A 15179-nucleotide genomic window follows, 5' to 3' on the forward strand; every position below is an offset into this window, starting at 1 on the left:
TTTTAAAATTTTAATGCACTAAAACACACTATATTGCCCAAATGTTTGATGAAATAAAAAAGATGATCTTAGGCCGAGTACATGGATACCAAACATGACATGCTTTAAAATTGCGCACAAACATGCAGTGGCAACAAAATAAATACATTTTTAAAAGCCTTTAAAAGCCTTTACAGGTTACCACTTTAGATTTACAGAGGAGGTCTACTGCTAAAATTACTGCCCTCGATCTGACCTTCGCGGTGATACCTCACATGCATGGTGCAATTGCTGTTTACATTTGACGCCAGACCGATGCTTGCGTTCGCCTTATCGCGAGAGCAGGGGGTGACAGAGGTGCTTTTTTTTTTTTTTTTTTTTTTTCTTTATTATTTTTTTGCTTTTTTATCTTATTTTTAAACTGTTCTTTTCATTTTTTTTTTAAATCATTTTTATTGTTATCTCAGGGAATGTAAATATCCCCTATGATAGCAATAGGTAGTGACAGGTACTCTTTTTTGAAAAAATTGGGGTCTATTAGACCCTAGATTTCTCCTCTGCCCTCAAAGCATCTGACCACACCAAGATCGGTGTGATAAAATGCTTCCCCAATTTCCCAATGGCGCTGTTTACATCCAGCGAAATCTAAGTCATAAAATGCTCGTAGCTTCCGGTTTCTTAGGCCATAGAGATGTTTGGAGCCACTCTGGTCTCTGATCAGCTCTATGGTCAGCTGGCTGAATCACCGGCTGCATTCTCAGGTTCCCTGTTGAGACAGGAGAGCCAGAGAAAAACACGGAAGACTGTGGGGGAGGGGGGCATTCCCTCCCACTGCTTGTAAAAGCAGTCTAGAGGTTAATTAGCCGCTAGGATTGCTTTTACATGAAAGCTGACCGCTGGCTGAAAAGAATGATACCAAGATGATACCTAAACCTGCAGGCATCATTCTGATATAACCACTCAAAGTCGTGAATGGCGTACCTGAAGACAAAAAAATAGTTAACAATAAAGCACAGTAAACGGTAAAGTATAAAAAATTGCATACCTGAAAAGCAAACATGATAAAACATAATAACAATAAAACATTGCAGAATAGAATACAGTAAAAAAGAGCAGAACAATAGAGAGAGAATAGAGAGAGAGAACAATAAAACGACAACTATTTTTTTTTTATTTTATATTTTTGTTTGTGTTTTTTTTTTTTTACACTTTTTTTTGTAACTAACTTTTATAACTGTAACCGGTTCCAGGTTCGGGTCTCTCAAAATGCGATGGCATCTTCGGAGACCCTGTGAAAGTGTGCCTAGTCTGTGCAGTGCTGTACCCTACGCTAATACTCAACTAGTGAATGGTAGCGTTCAAAACATCCACCAATGCAAAGACCAGGATTGTCAGGACAGAAGGGACAATAATAGCGGGTGTCACGCCTATATCCGCGCTTGCTGCAGACACGACATCTTTTTTGGGGGGGTTTGTTGGGTAGGGGTACTCGGGAGGACATAAAAATGCCTCTCATGCAGCCGACTGCATTTGGTTGGGGATGTGAATGGGGGAAGTACGGGTGCTGCAGAAGTGGTGGGTTCCCAATTAGGATTGGCGAATGCAGCAGGAAGGGCATTATGGGCACGACGGGCCTGTGTTTGTCTTCTTCTTGGTGGCAGCGGGACACTACTTGTGCTTGCCACCTCACCAGCTTGAACTGCACTTATGGGACTCGCCACGTCACCAAGTGTTACTGCAGTGCTGGTTTTACTACGACCAGGGTGTACTAGGCCGTTGGTGCTTGCCAGTTCATCAAAACGCTACCAGAAAAACTGTTAGCGATCGCAGGGATCAGGACTGACTCTGCGAACGCTGCAGTTATGCGTTTAGAGTTTTGTAAGTGACAGTAATCAATCGATACTGCACTTGGGTGGGCTGGGCTGGGCCGGGCGGAGGGTCAAAACGCAGGTGCTAGCAGGTATCTGGGCTGATCCCGCTAACGCTGCATTTTTGGGAACCCTAAACTGCTGGGGATGCTAGTATAGATCTGATCGGATCAGATATTGACCCGTTCAGATACTATACCACTAAGGGAGGTGTACGGTGCGTGTGTGGGTGTTAGCGGTACTGGCGCTAATCTGACGCTGCCTGGGGCAACGCATATCACTGCCGGGTGATCAGGGGGCTAAACCTTTATTTGGTAATAAACGGCGGGTGCCCTGACACTATAAAAAATAAACGAACTAACCAGCGTCACCCGTAACAGTTATACGGTGATCAGTGGTGAAAGGGTTAACTAGGGGGCAATCAAGGGGTTAAAACATTTATTAGTATATGGGGGCCCCTGTCGCTATAAAACACTGATGGCGAACCTAAATATTTAGCTCCCTAACTAGCGTCACCAGCGACACTAATACAGCGATCAGAAAAATGATCGCTTAGCGACACTGGCGACAGTTAAAACTTTATTAGGGGGGGTTAGGGGGGTACCCTAGACCTAAAGGGGGCTAACAATAACTGCCCTACCACACTAACTGTCACAAACTGACACCATGCAGTAATCAGAAAAAAAAAAACTGCTTGGTGTCAGTGTGACGGGGGGGGGGGGGGGGGTGATCGGGGGGCAATCGGGGGGGGGGGGGATCGGGGGTGTAATCTGTGCCTGGCGTGTTCTACTGTGTGTGTGTTGTGTTGTGCACTCACAGTGATGTCTTCTCTCCTCGGCGCCGGAACGGAAAATACCGAGCCGAGGAGAGATGACATAATTTCCTTTGCTGCTGTTTAGAATACAGCAGCAGAGGAAGAACGTGATTGGCTGGGAGCGATCGCGAGGGGGGGGCCACGAACGGATGGTCTCCCCCTCACCTCTCATCGCTCCCAGTCACAAGGCGACTGCCTCGGGCACCAGGGGGGGGTCCGATAGGACCCCCCGCCCGCGGGAGGCAGATCACGTATATATACGTGATTCTGCCTGCCCGTGCCATTCTGCCGACGTATATCGGCGTGAGGCGGTCGTCAAGTGGTTAATGAATTGCCGGTCCGACAATACACATAAAAGTTCATTGATAAAAACGGCATGGGAATTCCCCACAGGGGAACCCCAAATCAAAATAAAAAAAAAAAAAATGACGTGGTGGGTCCCCCTAAATTCCATACCAGGCCCTTCAGGTCTGGTATGGATATTAAGGGGAACCCCGGCCAAAATTTTTAAAAAAATGGCGTGGGGTCCCCCTCAAAATCTATACCAGACCCTTCAGGTCTGGTATGGATTTTAAGGGGAACCCCGCGCCAAAATTTTAAAAAAATTGGCGTGGGGTCCCCCCAAAAATCCATACCAGACCCTTATCCGAGCACACAACCTGGCAGGCCGCAGGAAAAGAGGGGGGGACGAGAGAGCGCCCCCCCTCCTGAACCGTACCAGGCCACATGCCCTCAACATTGGGAGGGTGCTTTGGGGTAGACCCCCAAAACACCTTGTCACCATGTTGTTGGGGACAAGGGCCTCATCCCCACAACCCTTGCCCGGTGGTTGTGGGGGTCTGCGAGCGGGGGGCTTATCGGAATCTGGAAGCTCCCTTTAACAAGGGGACCCCCAGATCCCGGCCCTCCCCCCTGTGTGAAATGGTAACCTACCATTTCACAAAAAAACTGTCAAAAATGTTAAAAATGACAAGAGACAGTTTTTGACAATTCCTTTATTTAAATGCTTCTTCTTTCGTCTATCTTCTTTCTTATATCTTCCTTCGGTTTCTTCCTCCATCTTCTTCTTCTGGTTCTTCTGGTTCTTCCTCCAGTGTTCTCATCCGGCATCTCCTCCGCGGCGTCTTCTTCTCTTCATCTTCTTCTCCGGGCCACTCCGCATCCATGATGGCATGGAGGGAGGCTCCCGCTGTGTGACGCTTCTCTTCTTCTGACGGTTCTTAAATAACGGAGGGCGGGGCCACCCGGGGACCCCGCACCCCTCTGACGTCACGGGGAATGCCACAGGGAATTCCTCGTCAAGTCCCCGTGCGTCAGAGGGGGCGGGGTCACCGAGTGGCCCCGCTCTCCGTTATTTAAGAACCGTCAGAAGAGGAGAAGCGTCACACAGCGGGAGCCTCCCTCCATGCCATCATGGATGTGGAGCGGCCCGGAGAAGAAGATGAAGAGAAGAAGACGCCGCGGAGGAGATGCCGGACGAGAACCCCGGAGGAAGAACCAGAAGAAGAAGAAGATGGAGGAAGAAACCGAAGGAAGATAGAAGAAAGAAGATAGAAGAAAGAAGAAGAATTTAAATAAAGGAATTGTCAAAAACTGTCTCTTGCCATTTTTAACATTTTTTACAGTTTTTTCGTGAAATGGTAGGTTACCATTTCACACAGGGGGGAGGGCCGGGATCTGGGGGTCCCCTTGTTAAAGGGGGCTTTCAGATTCCGATAAGCCCCCCGCCTGCAGACCCCCACAACCACCGGGCAAGGGTTGTGAGGATGAGGCCCTTGTCCCCATCAACATGGGGACAAGGTGTTTTGAAGGGCTACCCCAAAGCACCCTTACAATGTTGAGGGCATGTGGCCTGGTACGGTTCAGGAGGGGGGGCGCTCTCTCGTCCCCCCCTCTTTTCCTGCGGCCTGCCAGGTTGCATGCTCGGATAAGGGTCTGGTATCGCCAATTTTTTTTTAAATTTTGGCGCGGGATTCCCCTTAAAATCCATACCAGACCTGAAGGGTCTGGTATAGAGTTTGAGGGGGACCCCACGCCATTTTTTTTTTTTTTTAATTTTGGCCGGGGTTCCCCTTAATATCCATACCAGACCTGAAGGGCCTGGTATGGAATTTAGGGGGACCCCCCACGTCATTTTTTTTTTTTAATTTTGGTTCGGGGTTCCCCTGTGGGGAATTCCCATGCCGTTTTTATCAATGAACTTTTATGTGTATTGTCAGACCGGCAATTCATTAATAGCCGCAAGTAGTTTTAAATGACTTTTTTCCTTTGAAATGTCATTTTGCTGTCAGACTGTTCTAAACACGGGAAACATGCGCCCCTTTACAGGCATACTATAGACACCCCCCAGGTACGAAATTTAAAGGAATACTATACTTTTATTGTTTCACTTTAAGCATTATTAAAATCACTGTTCCCGAAAAAACGGCCGTTTTTAAAACTTTTTTTGCATTGATCTATGTCCCCTGGGGCAGGACCCAGGTCCCCAAACACTTTTTATTACAATAACTTGCATATAAGCCTTTAAAATGAGCACTTTTGATTATTCATGTTCGTGTCCCATAGACTTTAACGGTGTTCACGTGTTCGAGTAAATTTTTTGCCTGTTCGTAAGTTCTGGTGCGAACCGAACAGGTGGGTGTTCGGCTCATCCCTACTCCTGGGGATCACAGGAGTGCCCTTTGTTCTGCAGTCCTGTGACCTATATTCGGTCACTCAGCCATTCCAGACCCTAGAGTTAGCCCAACTTTAATGTCGAGATCCACTCAGAAGCCTGGACCGGCAGCTGGCTCAGCCTTTCAGCGAGCAGCTGAGGCCAAGAAGTTTTGGCCTATGAGGCAAAGTCAGTATAGAAATCAATGCTTGCAGGCAGCAGGTAAACAGCAGACAAGAAGCTCCAAACCATGCAGGGAATCCAGGAAATTGTGGAAGGAGATGGCCAGCAGACAGGCAGCAATCACAACATAAAAGGATTTTTTTTTCCAAAAAAGCTTAAATTGGACTATCAAATAACTATTGTTTGTGTTGTTATTACAATGCTGATGTTGTAGAATAAACAGTGTAAACTGTGACCCTAGAACTCCTTTAAATATCCCTGTTTGTGAGACACCACACCTCCCGCCCCCTACACAGCCTGGAGCTCCAGTGAGACCAAGAGCGAATACCGTCTTGGTTTGCTCAGTTTTCGTTCCTATAGGCGACAAAGGAAAAATGGCATCGGATCAGTCACTAATTTCCACTTAGGTGAGTATGTTTGTTTTTTTTCTAATCCCAAACTTCTCTTTTAGCTCCTTTTCTCAACACCTCTGTAGTTCAGAAGGCAAGCTCTGTGAAGACTGTGACACATCAGTGCTTACTCTTGGGGGATAGTGATTAGGTGTCACATAATTAAGGAAAGTAAATGTGCGGGGATCGTCACAAAGTAGGTTTCAGTTTAATACAAGTAGGCTAGAAGGCTAGAAATAATTGAAATATAATGTGGAAATGAAAATCTGATTTAAATATTTGACCATAAATATGCTTTTAAGATGGTTGCTGCTAATCATCCAGGGCGCAATTTGTTTGAGAGCTCAGATTGCCATATCCCTCCTCTGACATCTGTTTGATCAGAAAGACACAATATTACAATATGTTAAGAAATTGTTCTTTCACACTCTTTGTGTTTATGACCGCACAGTAAAGTCTGGACACCGTAGTTGTAGAGGAAGTAGAAAAGACTTAGCAAGCCCTGACACAACTATTATGATACCCTATCAAAATAGAAAATTTGAGGAAAAAAACACAGACCTTACATTTACCCCAAACCATAGTTTCCAGTTGCTTTGATAATCACCAAATCCAACCAAATCTTTATTTTACCTAAGTTCCTTAGTGTGGGAAAGCAGTCTTTATGAAACTTGACATCCTGAAAAAGTTGACTGTGTCCACCCCTTACTTTACATCACACTGAAGGAAAACTGAAAGTTTACATGGAGCAGAATACAGAAAGGCCTTGCTGTATTATAAAAGTTGAGAAGAAGTTTTGTTTTTAGTTGCCCAGCTGTGCATGAGAATTGGTCACATGCAGATCTTGATTTTTGGAATTCTTTTATATGTTTCTGGCTGTTACAGACATTAAAAATACTTAAACAATAAATGTTTTTTATCACATAAATTGCTTAGATCCTAAATGTTGGGTTTGGTTTTAGGTGTGTGTGTGTGCTTGTTAACCGAGTCGCATGACCATACAATATTCTAATAAAGCCACAAGATGTTTTTATTAATTGGTCATTTATAGTAAAATAGTCTTATGTAAAGAGTCATCCTTCCTGATACACAGAGCAGGATAAGGCTGTAAAAATAACAACCCAGTCCTTTGTTTCCCAGTCAGATTGTACTGGGAAAGAGGGAATGGTGGGACCATGGCTCCAGCCACTATTTCTTTCCTCTGAAGCCCAAGACAGGTGCCTTGTCTGCCTTCTGGATCAACATTGCCTGACCTTTATCCATTGTATTCTTTTTCTCAATATCATTCCAAGTAACACCCTGTATAATTTGATTCCTACAGGAGCTGCTGCATCAGGGCTGCGTATTCCAGGAGCGCCATGGCTGGGAGAGGCCAGGATGGTTTTACAGAGAAGGGTTGGCTCCGGTAAGTTAATAAGTGTCTGGTGCAACGGCAGCTGCTGTGTTTTACTGCTGACAGATAACTGCTTGGAGGTTGAATGCCAAGATAAAAGATGTAATCATAGTACAGCCCCACTGATCTGTGTTTGTGGTTCTTATACATTTGCTTCTTGTGTTCTTTGTGGGATACAGGTTTAGAGCAACAGTGCCAATAACCCAAACCTGGAACTTGTAACTGTTTTCCATGTCTCTCTTAGAATCTGCCATCTTCAGCTGCAAAGCTGAAGCACTGCAAGGCTTAAGCCTAGTACACGCCACTAGTTTTTTTTTGTTCAACCGCAAAAAAACTGACAGCTCAGGTTGGAGCTGCTGTACTAACAATTCAATGTTAGTACAGCGATCTCCCCTGTTGTTCTTTTGTGTCCCCCCGCCAGAACACTCCGATCAGCGCTCTCAGCCATTGACTGGTCGGAAGACCTTTTTCGGTCATGAACCTTCTGTCGGACCGGCTACCATACACATGTCGGACGGTTTCTTCTGTGTGTACTAGGCTTTAATCTGACAATGTATAGGCCATTTCACCTGTAACAGCCAGTCAAATTGTACTGTGAATTTTCTGATCTGCACTAAAAACATTGAAGGAGGAGTCCACTGCAAGAATTCCACTGCCAGCTGTAAATCCTACAGGCATCTGATTGCTATGATCACATTAAAAATGATTCTGGTGGTCTAAAGCAGGGTCTCCAAACTAGGTCAGCAAAGTCCAGTCTCTGTTGACTTCCACCATCCAATCATGTGCAAATAAAAATACTGTTTGTTTTTTTTTTTATTTCCTTGCGTGTGATTGTGTATTCCTTTCAAAGTGAAGCTTCACCTTGTTTACTAAGCTCTGGAGCAAATTCCCATTGCAAAGTGCACAGTCTATTTGCCTTTAGTAAATCAACCCCTTTGCATCTAAGCTAAGATGCAGTTGAGCAGATATCTTGAACCAGACATAACTTCTGGCCATCCTTCTGTGTCTGGGCCCAGCCTAACCTCTCTACATCATCATGACTGCATGAAGCACAGGAAGGAGAGCTCTCAAAGGTTTGCTGGAGCATAGACTTTTTTTGTTGAAATTCAAACTTTTGACCTACTGAGGATGGGGAGAGGCCTCACACACATCTGCAGTTTCAACTGTTATGCATGTGAATGACTGTTGTGGCACAGGGACAACAAACACAATCAGTGCTTTATCCCCAGAAAGGGTTTTCCCAAATGATCTTATTAATCTATAGTAATGTAGTAATTATATAAGTAGCTAATGCTTCTAGTTCTTTTTTAAGTCATCCTTTAATTTTTTTTCTCTCTGTAGGTTCGAGATTATGATTATTATGGAGCATATGGTGTTCAGCCACACAAGGATTACACATACAGCACACTTCTGGAGAAAGAGTATACGTTTGACTTTCCCCCACACCATGATGTGGTAGGTAGAAACAGGGGTTCGGGAAAATGTGTATGTGTCAGGAGTGGGGTGCTTTATTTAAAATATTGGCCACATTATGGGCTCAGTAAGCAGGGATGACCCAAGGATGGGAAATCATCCTATAATTCCTTAATCCTCACAGAGCTGTCAGTCATCTATTTAAAGCGGAACTTCAGTAATTTTTTTAACTCTCCATCTATTAAATCTTCTGCACATGTTGTTTTAACTTTTGGATAGTAAAACATTTTTTTTTTCTGCCAGTAAATACCTGGCCAGTAAATACCTGGCCAGTAAGGGAGGGGGGATGAGTCATAAGAGGGCCAATGAAAGCTGCAGAGCTGGAGGTGTGTGTCTGTGTAAATCCAGGAAGTGAACAGGCAGCAGCTTCAGCTGCCCACAGTTAAAATGGATGCAGCCAGACTCAGTGGAGGGAGATTTCTGCAGCAAGTACAGAATCAGAGTCTATATAAAATAATATGCAAAGTGGTTGGAGGGAAGCTTCAGAATGGCAAAGATGTTTTTATTACAAATTATGTGAGCAGACTGCAGTTCCTCTTTAAGGAATCCTAGTTGTTGTCTTCTTTTCTTCCTACCTCTTAGAGACTTAGTAGGCTGGGAATCCATTCTCCTTAATGAATGGGCTGCAAAAACAATAGCCATAGCAGACCATGCAGCTACTACGGGGGTCTAGAAGTTACCCGATTTATATAGAAAGTGAGAGCCCTTGGCAAATACATTTGGATAAAGTGAATATGTATAGATACACATTTTGGTTCTGTAAGTGGTTAATTCAACTCAAATTATTATAAACTGCTATAGTATGTGACTGATATCTCACAGGTCATTGGGCAGAGACATTGTAGTGGTAGATCTACCTTGCCTCTGGTGGCTTACCAACAAATATCTAAAGTTTATATCAGGGGTCTACAAACTTTCTAAACAAAGGGCCAGTTTACTGTCCTTCAGGCTTTAGGGGGCCAGAATGTGTCCAGTAGGAATAGAAAATGCTCTAGTGCCAGTGGGAGTAAACAATGCCCCATCATTGATTTTAGTCGGAGAAATAGTGGCTCATTGTTGTTATGAATGGAAGGAATAATGCCTCGTTAATAGTGTCATTGGGAGAATGGTGGCCCATCATTGGTGTCAGATGGAGAAAAAGTGTCCCAAGAGCCAGATAAAGGCAAGCAGAGGGCTTCATCTGGCCCCCGGGCCACAGTTTGGAGACCACTGGCTCATATTATAACACATTTTATTTTATAACAAAATAGAAAATAGAAAACCTGTAAGAAATTTTAAAATCACGGCAAAAACATTTGAAAAAATGCACTCACTGAAAATGCACTATTCTTTCTCTTTAACCCTTTACTTAACCACTGAACTGTTAACCCGAATTGAGACGCTAACACTGTCCCTACTCAGGAATAATTTTTACTACGAGAACAGTGGCAACGTTTGCCTTATGATGAAAGTGTAGCACAGCTTGTGGCAAACTGTCAGCACCAAAATCTTGGCCTAAAAATGAAATGAACCAGTGTTGATCCAAGACAGGAATCCTTTCTTTAAAAAGCAGTAGCATACAGTTGTAAGTCTTTTTGTAACTTTTCCAAGTGACCAGCTGGATACGGTGTATTCTTGCTGTCGCGCATTTCTTGCTGGCGCTGTCTTCATTACCCCTAAAAATAGCTTTTTCTAATTATTCCATTCCTTCTTAATTTAAAGCAACGACTTTCCCTCCCCGCAGCTCGCAGATTGCCGAACATTTGGCCTGCTATTTTTTCCTGCCTGACAGTTTTGTTTCGGCATGGGAAAATTAAACCTCTGAAAATTGTCACTAATTGTCCCCACATTAATAGAGTTCTGTGACCTGCAGAAAATCATTCAGCCTGCAAACGAAAAGGATCGGTAAAGCTGAAATGACAGTTACATTACATTATGCAGAGGAGCTGCTGATAACATTTAATGCATATAAAGTTTCTCACTCAACAAAAGAAAAAGAGGTATTTGGCATGTATGTCGTTTTTCTGTTCCAACCCTTTGTTTTAAATGTTCTGCCATTTTAAGCTAAATGAAGCATAAGGCCTGGTTCACACCTATGCATTTTTTTAGCGCTTTTTGCATTTGGCAGATTTGCACTACAGAATGTGTTCCATAGGAAACCATGTTAAATGGACTGTAGTGGAAATCTGCAAAATCCAAAAAGCATTAAAAATGCATAGGTGTGAACCAGGCCTAAGTGACACCTATCATTAGAAAGGTATGAGCCATTGATTGGTTCCTTCTGAAAACCTAATTTGGCTAGCCTTGCTAGTCTGGCTTAGATACCATTTGAATTTAAGCACAAACCAGGAACTGAGGCTAAAGTAGCCTCCACAGATATGGGATTACTATACAGGAACTAGAATCAGTCTTTCAAAGACAAGCTCTAATAAGTTCTACTAGCTTTAACAAAGAGCATAACTATAGATGTGTCGGTACATGCAACTACTAGGGTCCCAGCATTGTCTGGCTGCACAGCATTTTATGTAGGAGCAAACTGCATTTGATAAATACATTTAGATAAATGGAATGTTTGTATAATTTGGGGACCTCTTTAAAGGATGCTATCAAAGTAAATAGAGTAAAAAAGTAAAAGTAAAGAGACAGCATTTGAGATGAAGAGTAAAGATTTTGGGCCCCCCAAACCCAAAGGAATGCTCGTGATTTATTACTGTAGCACTTAACCCCACAGGAGCCACTAATGATGGTGAGTACTCTTTTTTTGCCACGGATCCCTTAATTGCTCAATGCCTTCTGACACACTTGGTTGTAGACTAAAAGTAGTTTTACACCTGTGTGACTTAAAAGTTAGTAAGCCACCACCAATAGCAATGCACAAAAATAGACCTTGAGCAACTTGGAGGTAAATTAATTAGTTGTATTAGGCAATGCAACTAAATGAAACCCAAATCAATGAACAGATAATTGTACCAACTTAACAACACTATAATAGAGGAATGATCAATGGCCCACTAACTGGCACTCAAAGGACTACACCCAAAGTAAACGGAACTATAACAGGTTTAACTAGAGTCTCTAGACTGTATCGGCTAATGCCAGGGTCCAAGTGTGCATGTTCTAGGGTATTACATTAAGATGGCAGAATGTACCTGGCACCTACTAGTTCACGTTGCTTGGCTTCCGGTGGGGCCCTTCTTTAGGTGATGCACTGTCCCTTTAAGAGTGTTGGTGGTGAATGTAGGCGGACGGCTGAGTGGTCCCTGTGGCGTTAGCTGTGTGGTGGTGAGTTAAGATGTAGTTCAGCTCACCACTCCTGGCAGATGAGTGGTCTGGTCCCAAAGGTTTGGCAATCAGCAGGTTGCAAGAGTCAGGTTCCACAGGGTACAGTCTCTCGGCTTTTGGACATGCAATGACTCTCCCTCTCCAGCTCAGTCCCCGTGGCAGCTTCGGCAGACACAGAATGAAGTCTACCACCTGTTAGCCCTCATTGATAAGTGTGGTGTAGCATCCCTTTAAGAACTACAATTCCCAAAATCCATGGCATCTGCACAGCCAGTCCTCCTTCCCCCTGACTGGCTCAAAGCTGTTGTTGCAGGAGGAGGGGAAGCAGGGCAAGCATGGGATTTACACAGAGCCTGCTCTGTAACACAAATCCCAGTGGGGGGGGGGGGGGTCCACACAGAGCCTGCAGCTGCTGAGTCCCAGCACTTCACAGCTGCTCTGTCGCTCTGTCCTGCTCCTTGGTCACACTTGCAGTACAGTGGCGGAGGGGAAAAAAGAACACATCCCACTCAGAGCACTCTGCCGTCGGTACCTGCCTACATTACTGTAGTGCAGTCAGGCTGCATGTACAGGAATAAATCTGCTGCTTTTTACTTTTGTAAACTGCTAAGTGCTGCAGCAAGGGTAAAAACACCCTGTACTGGCAGCACATAGTAGAGACAGACCACAGCTCTAACCAGTGGGGGCCACTCCATCCCTCTAATCCATGCACCTGGCCCCTAATCTACATGCAGGGTGCCCGACCCATGGATTTCAATGTTTGTTCTTTTATTTTTTTATTTTTTCTAGAAGCACATGATTAGAGCCCGAGGCTCTAATTGGCAGTTGTGTGACATTAGCAAAATAATATTCTCTAATGTCTTCCTGCTTCTCCCGGCCAATCAGAAAGCGGGTCCTGAGACCTGATTGGCCAGGGACCCCTAGGACCGACTTCCTGTTCGGCAGGGAGGAGAAGCAATGACCCCGGTGTTCCATCAGAATCGGTGACCCATCACCAACTGGAGGGAGTAGCAGCGGGCAGAGGGGCAGCAATAGCTGCTTCCAGGATCCAGCATCGCCTCATCATCGGAAGGTAAGGCACGGATCGCCACCTTCCTGTCTGACCCTTCGGGGGAGGGGGTTGTTTGCCACTCCCCCCCCAAAATATTCAGCACCAGCCACCACTGGTGCAGAAAGTGGGCAGACTCTCCTGTAGTCTGACGTGCCTTCCCGGCTCTATAAACACTGCTCCAATCAACAGCTCTCTCACACAAAGCAGTATTGCAACATTCTGGAAGTCCGAAACAAACTCCTTCCCCCTTTAGCACTGCTCCAGTCAATAGTACTGCTCAAATCATCAGTACTATTCAATGCTCAAAAAACAAGAATGCTGTTAATTGAAGCGGTGCTTGGGTGGGGGCGGGGGGGGGGGATGTTGGACTGCTGGAAAGCCAGCCCGTTGCTTTGTTGAGAGAGCCACAATGTTATTCTCCTATGTGCTGCCAGGGTATTTTAACCACTGTGGCAGCATGTAGAAGGTTAAAAAGTAAAAGTCAGGCTACATATCAGTAATAAATAAAAAGGGTTTATTTGGGCTTCAGTGTTTTTCTATGGACCCCTACATATAGTTAGACTCTCTGCTGTAACATATTCATAGTCTATAACAAAGTTATATCTGTTTATGCATTGCAATTCGTTTGACATCAGTTTTACTTCTTTTTTTGCTCATATCTATCCCAATCTAGTTTTTATTTCTTTGTTTTATGTATGAAAAAGAGGTGATAAGATTCAACCTGCCTCTTTGGAAAATTGCACCTCTTGCTGAGGGAGTGCCGCGTGCCGGCGTGCCGCCATCCAATGCTGCGATTAATCCTGGAAGCTTTGCTTGGTTAAGAATACGTAGGTTCTATTCTGTGCCTCATGCTTTGACAAGATCCTGAGATCAGGAACAATGCACGTTAGCGGGAGAAATTCCACATGACAGCCTGACAATCTCTTAGCTGTGTGGATGGATTCCCGTTATAATTAGCAAGCTGCAGGGTTTTCACCTACGTTGCATCTGGAGTACAGCAAAGGCTTATTTATTTAAGCAACATGAGGAACAGCTGTGATGCTCTAAGCACGGTAACCCGCAAAAGCCAATCACTTTAAAAGTTTACCAGTTCAGGGTGTCAGGGTGAGAGCAGGGAACGTCAACTGCTCATTGGTTCCTATTGGTTGACTTTGGACCTAGCATCAGATATGTTTGTATTTATTATCTCTCACAGAAATCGCAGTATTCCCCAAAAGCCTTCATCTGCTTTTCTGATCAGTAGTATGGTGCCAAAGTAGTTCAGATTATAACCCTGGCCAGCATCTACAGTGCCTTGAAAAAGTATTCATACCCCTTGAAATTTTTCACATTTTGTCATGTTACCACCAAAAACGTAAATTTATTTTATTGTTTTTTTATCTGATACACCAACACAAAGTGGCACATAGTTGTGAAGCGGAAATAAAATGATAAATGGTTTTAAAAATGATTTACAAATAAATATCTGAAAAGTGTAGTGTGCATTTGTATTCAGCCCCGTTTGCTCTAATACCCCTAACTAAAATCTAGCGCAATCAATTGCCTTCAGAAGCCACCTAATTAGTAAATGGAGTCCACCTGTGTGTAACGTAATCTCAGTATAATTATAGCTGTTCTGTGAAGTCATCAGAGGTTTGTTAGAGAATCTTAGTGAACAAACAGCATGAAGGCCAAGGAACACGCCAGACAGGCCAGGGATAAAGTTGTGGAGAAGTTTAAAGCAGGGTTAGGTTATAAAAAAAATATCCCAAGCTTTGAACATCTCACGGAGCACTGTTCAATCTATCATCCAAAAATGCAAAGATGGCACAAATGCAAACCTACCAAGGCATGGCCGTCCACCTAAACTGACAGGCCGGGTAAGGAGAGCATTAATCAGAGAAGCAGCCAAGAGGCCCATGGTAACTCTAGAGGAGCTGCAGCGATCCACAGCTCAGGTGGGAGAATCTGTCCACAGGACAACTATTGGTCGTGCACTCCACTAATCTGGCCTTTATGGAAGAGTGACAAGAAGAAAGCCATTGTTGAAAGCCATAATAAGTTCTGTTTGCAGTTTGCGAGAAGCCATGTGGGGGACACAGCAAACATGTGGAAGAAGGTGCTCTGGTCAGATGA

The 15179-nt window shown here is 44.2% G+C and overlaps 1 protein-coding gene across 3 annotated transcripts in view; it reads left to right on the forward strand.

The window, feature by feature from the left end:
- The window catches only part of SARDH (sarcosine dehydrogenase), a 217418-nt gene that overhangs the window by 94303 nt on the left and 107936 nt on the right, over window positions 1-15179 (forward strand). For all 3 annotated transcript variants that reach the window (XM_073599664.1, XM_073599665.1, XM_073599666.1), the window contains exons 12-13: window positions 7208-7291; window positions 8621-8734. In XM_073599664.1, the coding sequence (XP_073455765.1) occupies window positions 7208-7291; window positions 8621-8734 (198 nt within the window). The remainder of the gene's footprint in view (window positions 1-7207; window positions 7292-8620; window positions 8735-15179) is intronic.

Source organism: Aquarana catesbeiana, linkage group LG09 (genome assembly GCF_042186555.1).
Source record: "Aquarana catesbeiana isolate 2022-GZ linkage group LG09, ASM4218655v1, whole genome shotgun sequence".
Lineage (NCBI taxonomy): Eukaryota > Metazoa > Chordata > Amphibia > Anura > Ranidae > Aquarana > Aquarana catesbeiana.